Source organism: Natrix helvetica (genome assembly GCF_964273705.1).
Source record: "Natrix helvetica genome assembly, chromosome: 6".
Classification (NCBI taxonomy): Eukaryota; Metazoa; Chordata; class Lepidosauria; order Squamata; family Natricidae; genus Natrix; species Natrix helvetica.
Genome location: NC_138553.1, coordinates 27,462,824 through 27,478,966, shown reverse-complemented (window position 1 = coordinate 27,478,966; position 16,143 = coordinate 27,462,824). Strand labels below are relative to the sequence as shown.

General features: G+C 38.0%; 1 protein-coding gene across 5 annotated transcripts in view; it reads left to right on the top strand.

The window, feature by feature from the left end:
* RBFOX2 (RNA binding fox-1 homolog 2) overlaps nucleotides 1-16,143 on the top strand; it is a 192,942-nt gene that overhangs the window by 79,679 nt on the left and 97,120 nt on the right. The window contains exon 1 of one of the 5 annotated variants that reach the window (XM_081956662.1): nucleotides 9,619-9,788. The exons of the other annotated variants lie outside the window; for them this stretch is intronic. Within the exon in view, the coding sequence (XP_081812788.1) occupies nucleotides 9,774-9,788 (15 nt within the window). The 5' untranslated portion in view covers nucleotides 9,619-9,773. Of the gene's footprint in view, nucleotides 1-9,618; nucleotides 9,789-16,143 lie in introns of those variants that run through there. 5 annotated transcript variants of the gene reach the window in all.

Sequence of the window (16,143 nt, the reverse complement as noted above, 5' to 3'; positions counted from 1 at the left end):
AAATGAAAACACTTAAGAAAAAAGTCCAAATATTTTTTAGTGAGACATTCAACTAGTTCTACAAAAGCAGAAGATACTTGAAACAGCTGTCCTTCCTGTTTCATTTTCCATGAAAATTGCCTTTTCCTGGAAGGTCCACTTTAATACAGCGAGATGGATGAGATTGCGTCTACATCACTTTTTGCATCCTTAGATTACTGAGTTCATCCTAAAGGACTAGCATTTTTTTCTGTCCAAAATTGGAAGAATTCCTTAGTGACTACAGTAGAAGAAACAGTTATCACTCATGAAGATACTGATTTAGACCAGGGGTGGGCTTCAAAAATTGCAGCAACGGGTTTGCTGCCCCGTTGCTGGGTGGACGTGACCATGATGAGCATGGCCTAGTCGGCCTCCTGTACCATGGCACGGGGGTGGGGGTGTTTTTTGCTCTCCCCAGGCTCCAGAGGCTTTCCTCAAGCCTTCAGGTGGGCGAAAACTGCTTCCCCCAGCCTCTGGAGGACCTCCGGAGGCTGGAAATAGGCCCATTCCCAGTAGGCCCATTTCCCCCCCTCTCCGAGCCTCCATGCAGGCCCTGCACTTACCTGGCATGATGAACGGGCTGCGTGGAGATTTCCGGGATGGGTGGGCTGGGCTGGGCGTGGCCAGCCAAGGGTGGCATTTGGGGATTCACCAAACTAGGCAGAATCCTAGCTAGAGGATTGCCCAAAGCCATCCGAACCCCCAGCAGCCACCTCTGATCTACACTCAGATGAAGTCTGGATGGCTATGAATGTGGGAGTTTGCATATTCATATTTCTTTCAGTGTTACAATGCTGCAGCTTCTTTTAATATTGTCTCCTACTGGAGCCTGCCGCCCATCAATGCTGTATTAATGTCATTGTACTTGATTTTCACCCATTGAGGTTGTTCAAGGAAAATGTATAATGCCTTCCAGTGGTGGGTTGCCAATTTTTTTTACTACTGGTTCGGGCACACTCCTGCATGCACTCGTGCGCATGCACAGAAGCGTCTGGGTAGATGGGTAGAGTCTCCCACTGCTGTTACTACCAGTTTGCCTGATCTGGCCCGAACTGAGAGCAACCCACCTCCAATGCCTTCCATATTGCTATTATATTGCCATATGTATTTCATCCACACAATTATGTATGCCTCAAAGTTCTAGATTAAAGTTTCCACCTGATGTTACCGCTGATAAAGCAGCTGTTGTCCATCAGTTCTTAACTTCCTGGCAACATTACTTATTAATGTTAGGTCATAACACTGTTTTGGAATATATGTAGCACTTAGTCAAGTCAGTAACATTTCCAGCATATTGCTGTTATTAAATACTGTTAGTATTGCCATTAATTATCCATGACTGATTTTTTTAACAAAACTAATATTTTGGCTTAGTATTAAAAAAGACCATTATCTAATCCACAACATGATGGATGTGTCTAACACAATGGTTTTCAACCCTAGCAACTTTAAGAGGAGTGGATTTCAACTCCCAGAATTCTCCAGCTATATAAACATTGCTAAGGTTGAAAAACACTGGATGTGTAACTGAGAAACAAAATTATCTGTATAATTAAGCATCCCATACTATATTTTCTTAATTTTTTTCCGACTCAAAACATCCATATTTATTCAAATAGTTTTTTCCTTCTTAGGGAAATAATTTTTCACTTAAGTATTATGACGATCCGTTATATTGCTGTAACAGTAATTTATCAAACTTTTCTCTGCTTATCAAGAAGAGCAGTTAACAGTTTTCTGGATTTGGATTTGACAATTCCCCATTTGTATCCCAGCAGAACTAGTCTACTCTCTAATCCAAACTATTCCAGCTGTCACCGTATCCTGTCTGTCAGCTTCTTGGCTAATAGTAATACTGTCCTTGGATTCTTCTTAATTAGCAGGACTTGCAAAGACAATTCTTTTAGACAGACCTTTTTTTTAAATCATGCACCCTAGCAGATCATTATGTAAAAGACAAGTTGTAATTTCTTTTATTGTCACAGCCTCTACTATATTTCAGGGATAGAGGACAGTTTTTGATGTACAGAAAGAATGGGTTTTTAAAATTTATTTCTAGAACCACCTACTTAGATGAGACTAACTGGAACTGAATTATGGCAATTTATTCCCATTTATATATCTTTTTGATTGAAGCCAGTGCCCTGTTGTACATACCACCCAAGCTCTTTTTCACAGATGAGAAGCCAGATTTCTGCTCATAAAGAGCATTTCCTTACGTGTTTTGGTTCTGTTTCACAAATGTTTGCTTCAAAGAGATGCTCTTTTCTTGAAGAAGAAAAATATAGAGACTTTCTCCTGGCACAAGGATAAACATAGAATGAGGCAATAGACCAACTGCCCATACCTATTTTGGTGACTTATCTAAAGGTAAAGGTTCCCCTCGCACATATATGCTAATCGTTCCTGACTCTAGGGGATGTGCTCATCTCCATTTCAAAGCCGAAGAGCCAGCGCTGTCCAAAGACGTCTCCGTGGTCATGTGGCATGACTAAACACCGAAGGTGCATGGAACACTTTTACCTTCCCACCAAAGTGGTCCCTGTTTTGCTACTTGCATTACATGCTTTCGAACTGCTCGGTTGGCAGAAGCTGGGACAAGTAACGGGAGCTCACTCCATTACGCGGTGCTAGGGAGTCGAACCGCCGAACTGCCGATCTTTCTGATCAACAAGCTCAGCGTCTTAGCCACTGAACCATCGCTCTCCTCATGAGCCACTGCGTCCCTCATAGGACAGTCACCTATAGAACAGTAATAATGATTTGGTTGTTCTTGGATGAAACAAACTAGAATCTTTCTCTGCTCATTCTTCCGTCCAGATCACATTTTTTTTTGAAAACTTGTATTTGTTTAAAATATAACTTGTTCCTTTTTAGTTGAAAAGTGTTTCTGATTCCACAGATCATTTTGTTATGCTGCTTTAGGGTGAAATGAGTGGGTTTTTATTTCATAGAGGGTAGCCTATAATACTAATGTTATGGGCATCAGAACAGTTTTTCCTTTGTGGCTAATATTAATTGCATACTGAATTGTGTGATTCAAAAAAGATATAATTAGAGGATAACAGCTCCCTCTAACCAAGGTCAAAGGCTCTTTTCTCTGAGTGCCTGAGATAAAAGAACAGAATCATCTGACAGTCTGAATCAAACCTGAGCAGATGCCATATTGCTATTTACCAAAAAGGGTCTTATGACCTGTATCTTCTCCCTTCCTTTTCAGCAGTACATCCAATCATAAGTAAATGACTTTATAGTTTCTGCCACCACCCACACAGAAGATAGCTGTTTTGTTCTTGGTTCTGTTTTATCCGATTTTAACTCTTTGAGAACTGTGCTAGAAGTAACTGCTTTTTGTTGTCGGAAGCCCTGTTCCTGATATTGGACAGAATTCAGAGGTCCGATCATACCCGTTTAGCAGCCAGTTCACTGAGCGCATACGCGCCTAACTGCCTGATGCACGCCTTGCGCATGTGTGCAGTTCATAGGAAAACAGATGAGGCGAGGCAATCCACTCTGCTGCGCCTATCAGCTGGGCTATAAAACAAAGCAATGGGTGGAAACTAATCAAGGAGAGAAGCAACTTAGAACTGAGGAGAAATTTCCTGACAGTTAGAACAATTAATCAGTGGAACAGCTTGCCTCCAGAAGTTGTGAATGCCCCAACACTGGAAGTCTTTAGGAAGATGTTGGATAGCCATTTGCCTGAAATGGTATAGGGTTTCCTGCCTAGGCAGGGGGTTGGACTAGAAGACCTCCAAGGTCCCTTCCAACTCTGCTATTGTATTGTATTGTATTGAAATATAGGTGAGTATAGCCCAGAAGTGGGCAGGCAGGCCCTCCTGAAGGTCGGAGTGAACTGGTTCACTCTCAGCTGCTTTTCGGAGCTACCGGTTGGCCTGAAACAGGCCGAACCGGTAGAATCCCATCTCTGACAAAATTATTCAAAAGTCTGGTGGTTGGTTGCCTTCAGAAGCATTATAATAGCAAACTAAAATGTGATGGCCAGGTTATATTGTCTAGCCTTTAATCTTTTGTTTCTTTTCCTTAGTAGCATATAAGTTTGAGATATTTCATTTATTTACAGATAAAAGAGTGGGATAATGTATGTGTTTGAGGGCTTTGTTGCTTGCGTCTCACATTTAAACATTTTAACGCCCTAAATCAGGGGTGTCCAAACTTGGCAACTTTAAGACTTGTGAACTACAACTCCCAGAATTGTAGAGCTGGCTGGGGAATTCTGGGAATTGAAGTCCACAAGTCTTAAAGTTGCCAAGTTTGGACACCCCTGCCCTAAATATTCAGTTGCTTATTCTGAACAGATATTTCTTCAGAACTGTACTTCAGTTACATTTTCCTATCAGCCGTATTTTTTGATGAAAAGAAAATCGTCTTCGCTGCCCACCCTCTTACACTTTTTCCTGGCATAATTACAACTGTCCCTCCTAGCAAATGTATTATTATCTGGTTATCTTAGGGGTTTTTTAATTTGTTGTGTCTGTTTTAGGGATTTAAAACTTATATTTATATAGCTTTGTACAGTTCTTTTAATTGCATTTTAACCTCCTCCAAACTGTACATATTTAACTTTTTTATTGTATTTTGTGATATTCTCTATGGACTGTACACCGCCCCGAGTCCCTTTTGGGAGAGGGGGCGGTCTAGAAGCACCAAATATAAATAAATAAATAAATAAATAAATAAATAAATAAATAAATAAATAAATAAATAAATAAATAAATAAATAAATAAATAAATAAATAAATAAATAAATAAATAAATAAATAAATAAATAAATAATTAATGTGGAATGTGGTTGTGCAAGTGTTACAGTTACATGGTGGATTTCTGGGATACAATTGGTTAAAAGTAGCACAACTCCTCTCTTTCCTATCTTGTTGAATTTATACATTTGAAAAGTGAACATAGTATTAGTATTGTATTTCAATGGTAGAGAGCTTATGCTTTTCTTTTCCAATAGCAAACTATTTATATCTATTTTAATAGCAAAAAAATTGTAGTTGATAGGCAGAATTATATTCACATATGTGTAAAAAGGGAATGAAAGTACTTTTCGCCCTATAAGACGCACTTTTTTACTCCAAAAAAGAGGGTGAAAATCTGGGTGCGTCTTATACGCTGAATGTAGCCACCTGGGTCATCTAAAAATGGGGGACATAAAATTGTTCTTAAACTGCTGTTAACTTTATACAGTTGATATAAAATATTTTACTACAGTATTTGGTTCAGAATCTTTTTTTTCTAGATTTTCCTCCTTTAAAATTGGGTGCGCCTTATATTCCGGAGCGTCTTATAGGGTGAAAAATACGGTACCGTATGTAAGTAGAAAGCCAGAAGAATTGGAATACAGTTAAAAATTATGCATATTAGGAACAGAAATAATTGTTTTCAAAAGTGCTTTCAAACTTTTATCGCAAAATGAAAACATGTATTTTTGGCTTAAAATCCAAAATCTTTCATGGGCTTTAGCAGAAAGACAACCTTGGAGCTAGTGTGTAAGCCATATCCTGAATTAGCCAAAAACGGCTGATGTCAAAAAGCTAAGCAGGATTATGACTGGTTTATACTTGGATGAGAGATTGCTAGAAAATAACAGGGCTGCAAATTACTCTACCAAGTTGAAAAAAAAATGTCTCAGGAGAAAGCTATAGTAAAACACTTCTATATTGTCATGGTGAAAATTACATGGACATGCCTGGAACGCTACCTTTGAATTGGACTTTATCAAAGACAGAAATGGTGTTAGATTCTCCTTAGTGTAGACATATAGGCTTGCTGGAAGAAAGAATCCAATAATCATCCATTTTTAAAATATAAAACAAGCTGTCAAAAATCAAATCCCTTTTCTTTCTTTCTTTCTTTCTTTCTTTCTTTCTTTCTTTCTTTCTTTCCTTCCTTCCTTCCTTCCTTCCTTCCTTCCTTCCTTCCTTCCTTTCTTTCTTTCTTTCTTTTCCTTGATAGGAAGCAGAGAAGATAGATAGTGTTTATGGAGGCAAAACTGGAGATTAATATAGACTACCGGTGTTAGAAAAAAAATTGGTAGAATTCAGTCATGATAAGATTATTTAGTAGTAAGAAGACAAGCATACTTCCTCGTCCGAAAAATATCTAACTCCAAAATAGGTGATAATAATTTCTTATTGCTACATAGATTTTGTTATAAGATGCTTAAATTCAGATTTTTCCAAGTCATATAAAAAGCAGTCGTTGTGTTGCCTATGAGAAAAATCCCACATGGTATATTTCACTTCTTAACTGAAGTGGTATTGTTCAGAACTGTATGACTTCATTCTGTTGCATATACAAGGTCTAATATGCAGAATTTGAATTCCATTATTTTGATTTTTTTCCTGCCCTTGAATCAGTGTTAACTCCTGCAACTGCCTGGACTGAGAGAGAGCAACTGGTTTCATTTCCAAGATAGGACTGAAATTTGGTTTCTATCTAGCACAGGGGTGTCCAAACTTGGGAACTTTAAGACTTGTGGACTTCAACTCCCAGAATCCCCCAGCCAGCTGGCTGGGGAATTCTGGGAGTTGAAGTCCACAAGTCTTAAAGTTCCCAAGTTTGGACACCCCTGATCTAGCGCCTTCACTACTGCACCAAGCTGTCTCTCTAATTTGACAGTATCAAACCTAAATCTTGTCTCTTTTATTGTTTTGTTTTCTAAGAAATTTTGCAATCAAAATGATTGGTTGCAATTCTTCATGGATCTGGCAATAAGAAATATCTAATGGATTTGAATTAAATGTGAGTTCGGGGAAAACTGTTTATTTGTATTCCTGTGCATGATTCTCAATGAGGAATTAATCCTTGACCATAATGGTTAAAAAATACCCAATAATCTGGATATTGTATAATATAACAACTTCAAGATAAATAATATGCATGTACTGAAATTTAAGTAGAGTCTGGATAATTGAATCCAAAAGTAGTTTTTCTTATAGGGACCATTACTTTCAAAGTGGGAATCAATTCTCCATGCTTTGGACCAACTACAATAGAGTACAGTTAGTCCTCAACTTATAACCATTCGTTTAGTGACAATTTGAAGTTACAACAGCTTGTGGCCGTTTTGCACATTTACAACAGTTAACAACTCCTCCATGATCACATGATCCAAATTTGGACGTTTGGCAACTGGCATGCATTTATGACGGTTGCAGTGTTCTGCAGTCATGTTGCAACTTTCTGACAAGAAAATTCAACGTGGAAGCCAGATTCACTTAACAACTGTGCTACTAACTTTACGACTGCAGGGTTTCACTTAACAATTGTGACAAGAAAGGTCATAAATTCGCTTAACAACTGTCTTGCTTAGCAGTGGAAATTTTGGGCTCGATTGTGGTCATAAGTCAACGGCTATGTGTAAAGGTGGCACTGAAACACCAAGCACTACCTGAAAGAAGATCCTTCTAGAATGATCTTCATAAGAAGTCACAGCTTGTGTTTGTAAATGAAAGCTTCCCTTGGTGAGGTGCCTCCCATTTTTATTACTTTTATTTAATGTAAGGTAGGACTCACATAGCCTGCTGTATTATAATATTTTGTATTGGTAGCATCTCTGTCCTACCCATCTCTGGGATTAGTGTCTTTGACCATTATTATAATACTACTTCCTGCTTTGCTATTCCTTTTCTGTTTATTTAAAAGGAACTCTAGGACCGATACTTCTTTAAGAAAATGTATCACATTCTCAAAGGGTGGCTCAATGGCTAAGATGCTGAGCTTGTCAATGAGAAAGGTCGTCAGTTTGGCTGTTCGAATCCCTAGCACCATGTAACTGAGTGAGCTCCCGTTACTTGTCCCAACTTCTGCCATCCTAGCAGGTCGAAAGCATGTAAAAATGCAAGTCGAAATATAGGGACCACCTTTGGTGGGAAGGTAACAATGTTCCATGTGCCTTTGGCGTTTAGTCATGCCGGCCACATGACTATGGAGACATCTTCGGACAGCGCTGGCTCTTTGGCTTTGAAACGGAGATAAGCACCGCCCCTTAGAGTTGGGAACGGCTAGCACATATATGCGAGGGAAACCTTTACCTATCACATTCTTACATCCTATGAGACTTACAGTTGGAAATAAGAAAAAGGTACATAGAGACCAGCAAATATATACTTAATTATATACTTAAATGTCCTCATACATTATTATTTTGGTTGTTCTTTCTCTCTTTGTTATGAAGTTCCTGGGTCCCTGGGATTCCTGGATGTCAAAAATTACAAAATCTCCCATAGCACAAAAGAAGCAAACCTTAAGTCCTGAATGAAAAGCAAGAAGTAAAGAGGCAGTTTCTAATTCTGTGCAAGTTAAAAAAAAGACTAATAATGTTATGATGCTCAAAAATAATTGTTGGCACAGCTTATGTTGTTCTTTGAGCTCTCTGCTCTAGTTTCACTAAAGGATTGATCATAGAATGAAAATGGAATTAATTACTGCTTTATTTTAAAAATCACTTGTCTGTGGCAAGATTGCTTTCCCTCAACTAAATATAGATTTGTGCTGTTGGCATTTGGAGATTTTTTCATTGCTAATCCTTGGATTACATGAATTGTGCTTAAACTAGCTACCTAGAAAGCTGGGCATAAGGCAGAAGCATAAGATTTACAGCACTGAGCCTCAGAATCAAATGTGCCTTCTTCTCAAGAGGGAGGCAAACCTGTTTTCCCAGTTTGCTGGAGCTGTAGTTGGAAATGGAATTTATGAGATAAGGTGACACTTATCCTTTGGGCAGTGAGGACGGGGCCTGTAGGATCTTGTTTTCCAGACCTGCTCTACAGTTCAAGAGTATTTCCTTTGGGAAATTATCACTGAGGGTTCTGCTGCTATTGAAATTGTGGGTTAGGATATGAATTCATATGCTGTTGCAAGAAATATCCCTGTCTTTTTGGAAAGCATGACACTTAGAATCTAGTGCTTCCTGCAGAATTCACTACTACATCTGCTATTTTTCTAGAAAAAGACTATCACAAAGTAGAAACTGCATCTCCACCCCCTCTCTTTTTTTATTGGCAATAGTGTTATCCCTCTAACTTCCAGCATATTTTACTAACTGTCCTCTTGGTTCTAGCAGTCTTCTGGCTTTCTCTGTCCATTAACCCACTAAGTACTCTGTTTACAAATGCATGTTAAGGGCTAGGTGAAGAGATTTGGTAAGCTGACTAATGCTGTTGATGGCTATAGGCTTTGCTAGGGTTTGTCAAGACTGGTAAATGATGTTCTCAGAGTCCTTTTGATGGTTTTTGTACAGAAAAGCAAACTTGGAAAGTATTGAAAAGAAGCTTTTGCTTTTCTATCCCGAGAGAGACAGGTTTCCATTCACCTTAAAAGAAGCTTTATTTTAATCATACTATAGCTTCAGGAATTAGCTTGTGTTTATTGCTGACTCCACCCTGCCATGCCTGTTGCAAGAATCTGAAGAAGCAATTGTGTTTTTAGAAGCAGAATGACGAGAAATTCCCCAGAGGCAAATGGAGAGTGTGAGCTCTAAGTACACCAATAGAGACGCGCGCGCGCGCAGACACACACAAGGGTTGGGAACTCCCAAAGATAGAGAACGAGAGTGGAAGTGTAAACAGGAGAGCCAAACAAAGGGGGCAGTGGAGGAAGAGAGACCACCGTTAACTGTTTAATTTCTATCTTCTCTTCCACGTTTTTGGTAATCATTTTTTAGTCCGGTCTCTCATTCTGGGATCAACTCCATCAGGTTCTGGGCTGGAATTGCCCAAACTGGCATGATGTACCTCTGGGTGAGTAGAGATTTGTACGAGCCAACACACTTTGAACAGAGTAGGTGTGGAAAGTTGAAGTTTCTCTCTAAAAGTATACAGCTGCTTCTTTTGAACTGTATTCTTTTGAGGGTTTCCAATATACTAGAAAGTTGCCCTTTTGTAAACATATAAAGGTATGCAATTGAATATTAACTCTCGTTACTGAATTTTAAAAATGTTGTTTCCTACCGAGAGTACACCAGAGAATGTGCTGTAGTCAGTTTTGAAGCTGTCATTTCTTGATTGCCTGTAGGTAAGAAAAAAGAATTCTCTTTTTCTCAAAGGTGTCAGGTAATAAACTCATTATTCTGTGATGGCTATTGTGATATGACTGGAGGACACAACTGCAGGAAGGGGAAGGAAATAATCAAGGTGGTTTAATTGTGTACATGAAGGCATCTGTCTAATACTTTGCTAAGATTGTCAGAAATGGGTCATGCAAGGGGTAAGCGTTCTTCATTGACAAATACTGAGATTGAGTTACATATACATCTCAAATTGTGGAAAAACTGGAAGGCTTTTGATGCGAGATTGTTTGTTTTGTTACTAACTGCTGCTTTATGTTGAAACCAATGTAATCTACAGGCTTGGAAATATTCTAATGTTTATATCTGAGTTGTGCAGAGGTTCATCTACTAATTTCTGAAGTTTTAATGAAATGGAACGCAAGTCAAAACACTGACTACTTTATCAAACATGATTACAGCTATGAACCATAGAATTTTAAGTTTTAAGTAAAATAAAAGTAAAAATGTTAAGTCGAAATACCTTATATTTTATAATAGTATTTGGGATATTCGAAATGATTATGAGTAAATATGCAGAAAAATAAATACCTAGTCATCTAATTCTGTTCATTAATGAATAAGTGAAGTAGATATATTTTTTCATGGAAGGGATAGGTGAAAGATAAGCATGCCGTCCAGACACCCTTTTATTTTAGTTTAAACAAAAAACTATATTGAACCTTCTTTTGTCTCAAAATTTATATGTATGTAAATATGTAAATATGTAAAATATTATATGTATTAATTATGCAATCTAAATTATACAATAACAGATAATCTTTTTTCATATTTTCAAACCAATCTTTGTGGTTTCCACTACATTTCATTATGTCTTTTTCAATCATTATTAATATTTACTGTTACTTCCAAATTTGCTTGGGAATTGTTTAGGGAATTTATTTTCTTTGACTAGCATGATAATTTTATTATACTAAAATCTGGTTTTACAATTTTCCTTAATTGTAAAGTTGCTTTTAATATCTATCTATCTATCTATCTATCTATCTATCTATCTATCTATCTATCTATCTATCTATCATCTATCTATCTATCTCCCTCCCTCCCTCCCTCCCTCCCTCCCTCCCCGGATAATAAGCCCAATCAGGTTTTTGAGTTCATGCGCTAAAATAAGCCCTCCCCTGAAAATAAGTCCTCCCCTAAATATTTAAATGCATGCACAAACAGTCCCCGTCATTTCCTCAGGGAAGGGGGGTCATGCCCCACACGTCCCACATGCACCTGGTGGAATGACTTCGGGGAGGCTGCTCCTGCAAACCCTAGCTATCGCGCCCCTTCTCTGAGTGATGGCCGAAAAAGAGTGGCAGGCCCAGCGATACTAGGGCTAGCAAGAGTGTGCCAGAAACAGAGACAGAACTTTGCCCATCTCTGGATCAGCTGATCCGTGGGCCACGGGCTGAGGTTAAGGGGCCTTCTGCACCTCAAAAATAATAAGACTTCCCCGAAAATAAGGCCAAGCGCTTATTTCGGGGGTCAAAAGAAAATAAGACCCTGTCTTATTTTGGGGGAAACACAGTATCTATCTATCTTTCTATCTATCTATCTATCTATCTATCTATCTATCTATCTATCTATCTATCTATCTATCTATCTATCTATCATCTATCTATTTATAGCCCACCTTTACTGCTTTTACAAATAACTCATGGCATCAAACATATCAACACACCTCCATTCTCCTATTTTCCCCATAACATCCCTGGGGGCGTGGATTGGGCTGCGAGAGAGTGACTGGTCCAAGGTCACCCAGTTGGCTTTCATAGCGAAGGTGGGACTCTCCCAGTTTAATTTTAATTTCTTAAAACTTGTACCTAAAGAAGAAGAAACAGTTTCAGCAGCACTGAAATTTGATTTGCTTTTTTTTTTTTTTTTTTTTCATCTATTGTGATTGTAACAGTTTATGGCCAGTGTTTCATATCTGGAAACATATCCTTGTTGCATAAATATTCATTGAACCTAATGAAAACAACTGTAATACACAAATACTGTAGGATGTCTCTTATCTAGGGTTTATATGATATATTGTATTTAATATTGTGAGACTGAAAAATTATGTAGGAAAATCACAATTTGTGATGATTCCCTTACTGCTGATGGCATGGAATTTTTTTTGTTATGAATGCCTGCTGAAGCCCCTTAAGCACCCATTCTCCTCTGCCTGTTTGTCTTTGCAAGTGTGATTCTCATGTATGTTTTCTCTGATGGAAATCCACTTCTAGATGGATTTGAAGTACCCATAGTAATTGCAGCTGAGTTTCTTTTGTAATTCCCATACAGCTGAATGGGATTTATTCCTAGGTAGGTGTGCACGCTTGCACAAGATGTCACTTTAATGATTATTTAGAGCTACACATAGATACACTCAGGTATGGTTTGCAAGATGGAAAATGAAGAGGAGGAGAGAGACTCACCTTGATTGCTCTTGTACTGCTTTGTTAGAAACTCTTTGAAAGTTAACAGTTAAAGGTGTTTTTTTTTAATTTTTCTGCTTTTTTTCTGCTTTTAACTCCCTCAGCTGCCACTTAGATAATACCTGGGAAAATATTTGTCAGTGTTTGGGGAAGATAGGAAATTGGGTTATTTTTTTTCCAGGAAAAATCACTGGTTGAATAAAAGAAAGACATATGGAAAGATGATATGGAAGCTACTTGGAATAGAGTACATAGGTGATGACAAATCTTTTCGACACCAAGTGCCCAAATTGGAACACATGCGCCAGACTACCGAAAACCTGAAAACCAGCTTTCCGGGGCGCATTTGGCGCTGGCCACCTGTTCTTCGGGTTTCCGGCGTGCATATGTGTGCCAGACAGCTGGTCTTTCGGAGCACCAGAAACCCGAAGACCAGATGGCCATCACATGCATGCGCACTGGCCAGCTGGTCTTTGGGTTTCCAGCAAAAGTCTTCAGGTTTCCAGTGCTCCAGCGTGCTCAAAGACCAGCTGGCTAATGTGCATACGTGTGTCAGAAACCAGAAAGACAGCTGGCGATGGCTGCATGCCCACAGAGAGAGCTCTGCGTGCCACCTCTGGCGTGTGTGCCATAGGTTCACCACCACAGGGGTAGATATTACACAGTACAACATAAATATGTGGAGTTTCACTAATATCAAATATGAAAAAAAAGATCAAATGAAAGAGGCTGTGGATCACCAAAATGCATAGAATGATTACTGAAAAATTGAGGCTGAGGAAAGATGCTGTTGAATGTATATAAGGAGAAAAAAAATAGGGGAAGAAATTTATTGTTTCACTCCTATAGACAAAATCCTGTCAGTCTGAATTCTCTTATTGTCTGTCTTCATTGATAATACACTCTATTAGAAACGGTCTGCCTTCAGCCTCTTGTTTTTCACCCATAATATCTGGACTGAATTGCCTCTTACTCCTCTGGAATGCATCCCCTCTCTCTGGGAATCTATCTCCTTACTACATTCACATTATTCTCAATTTTAGGAGGAAAACAAATCTGGTTCCCTTCCAAGTCATAAGGCACTCAATTTTAATCTCTATGTTATTTGATTGGACAGCAAACAGACAAGAAAACAAATAAGTGACTGCACTTAAATTCATCTGACAAATTTGTTTTCTCTTTGTGTTTTCTCATTTACTAAATTACAAATAATGGAAAATACAAATGTGAAATACATGTGGATTAACTGAGGGAATTCTCAAGGAAGTATTTAAATGATTTATACTGAATTTCTAATGGTATGCTGAAATGCGGAATTTAAATGAATGCTATAAAACTTGGACAGAGAGACAATAGTGTACATATATCAGATTTTTAATTTTTTTCAGTAAATTATTGGGGCCTACATGAAAGAAAATGGAAATTGATCATCTGTTTTCTGATTTAGAGAAAGCATATGATAAGGTGAATTGGTTTGAATTATGGAACATTTTGAACGATTTTTTTTTCTTTTTTTCGATTTTCCTCTTGGTTTTTAAAGTATGATTTTTATAGGCAAGTGTATATATGAAGAGGTGAAATAAAGATGTATTGTTTGACAACATGAATATGTGTGTACTTTTTATGCAGACATTGTCAGAACTAGAATTATTTGCAGAGAATGTTAATTTGTATAGCACAGTAATAAATATTGAAGTGAAAATGTGTTGAAGACAGGGTAGTTCTGTTTGCGGGGAAAATAAAGCAATATAAATGGTAAAACATTCAGAGTAAATATATGAATGGTAGAATGCTTAACTGATGATCGAAATGCTTAACTAAAGATTGAAAAAGTGATGGAAAGCAATTTAAGGATATACAAGTGGTGGTAAAAAGATAGTGAGTTTGTTGTAAGGGATGAATGATTGCTGAAGAATTAATGACTTCCATGGGAACTATGAGTTTCTCCAAGATAATCTCTGATGAAGTAATTTCTGAAGGTGGTCATATGCTAGACTTCATAAATTGCTTATTGACTGATTGTTCAGCAACTATTTGAGGTTACAATGGCACTAAAAACGGAGATTTATGCTTGGTTCTTAAACTTGTGGCATTTTAGAGAAAGTAAAGTTAAAAGAGTAAGACATACTACTATAAAGTAAAATGGAATGCAAAGGTGTAACATGGAATGAATGCTAAAGTTCAGAAATTGTGTGTTTAAGTGAATTCATCACCTTTGCATTCAATACCAATGTGTTCTTGCTTAAAGTTTACACATTACAATAAGCAAAAGCAAAGTGCCACTTTTTCTCCCATATTGTCTCAGCAGACTATCAGCTGGTAGTCTTGTTTATTTCCCTCCTCAAGATGGATGAGTCTGGCCACAGTAACCTTTTTACTCAGCATATTGCTCACAAGTTATTCATATTGCTTGAAGTCTGAAGTTCTTTTCTGGGCAGAATTTGAGGTGGTGACTAGGCATAGTTTTGTAATATTGGACTCTCTTCGATTTGTAGATTCTGAAGTGAATAGGGTGCTCTCAAGTATGACCCTGATCCTTGGCGTTTGGAAGATAGTGATGGAAGAAGACTTGAAGAAGTCAGTAGTGCACCCCTTCCTTAAGAGAGCCCTCTTGATGTTTGACATTGTTGAATTGGTGCTGGAGATTTAGAATAATCTGAAGGAAATGGATTAAATGGATTATTTCCACTCAGGGTTCACTTTTAGGCATGAGAGGCAGGATTGGTTGTTTTAGTGGATACTTTTTGTTGGCGGCTTGGTGCAGATAGCGTATCCATCTTGGTCAGACTCCTGAGCAAGTTTTAGTATCATCAATCATGTGTAATGGTATGTGGGAATGATCTTCATTGGAGGGATGAAGTGAAGAGATGCTGTCTGGAGAACAATCAGATAAGTGATGGAAGAAAAAAAAACTTAGGAAGCACCTGCCATAATAGATTAGAGGGGAAGCTTGTAGTTTCAGCATTACTCTGTACATTTTACTGTGTATTTGTTATATGGTCGTAAGCTTCTTTAAGCTCGGAAAAAAATCAATACAATTTTAATAAATATTATTTCATATACTTTTTTCTGCATTTTATGAAGGGCTTTCTCTGCCTTCAGAGGGAATACTGCGATGGGTATTATATGTATGTACCCTGTTTGCCTGAAAATAAGACCTCCCTGGATAATAAGCCCAATCAGGCTTTTGAGTGCATGTGCTAAAATAAGCCTTCCCCCCAAAATAAGCCCTCCCTGAAAATATTGCAACACAGGAGCAGCCATGGGGTGACCACACTCGCCACCTCACCTCAAAAATAATAAGACCTCCCCGAAAATATTGCAACACAGTAGCAGCCACGAGCCCTTCCCCCAAAATAAGCCCTCCCTGAAAATATTGCAACACAGCAGCAGCCATGAGGTGACCACGCTTTCCGCTTCCTGCACCTCAAAAAGTTCTTATTTCGGGGGTCAAAAGAAAATAAGATCCTGTCTTATTTGGGGGGAAACACGGTACATATTAAATATGCCAGCATAAAGTTTGAAGAAAAACTTAAATACTGAGTAATTGATACTTATCTGTTTTATGTAGGCATTAAGATATCTTAGATCTGATCATTTGTCATATCTAACATTTAA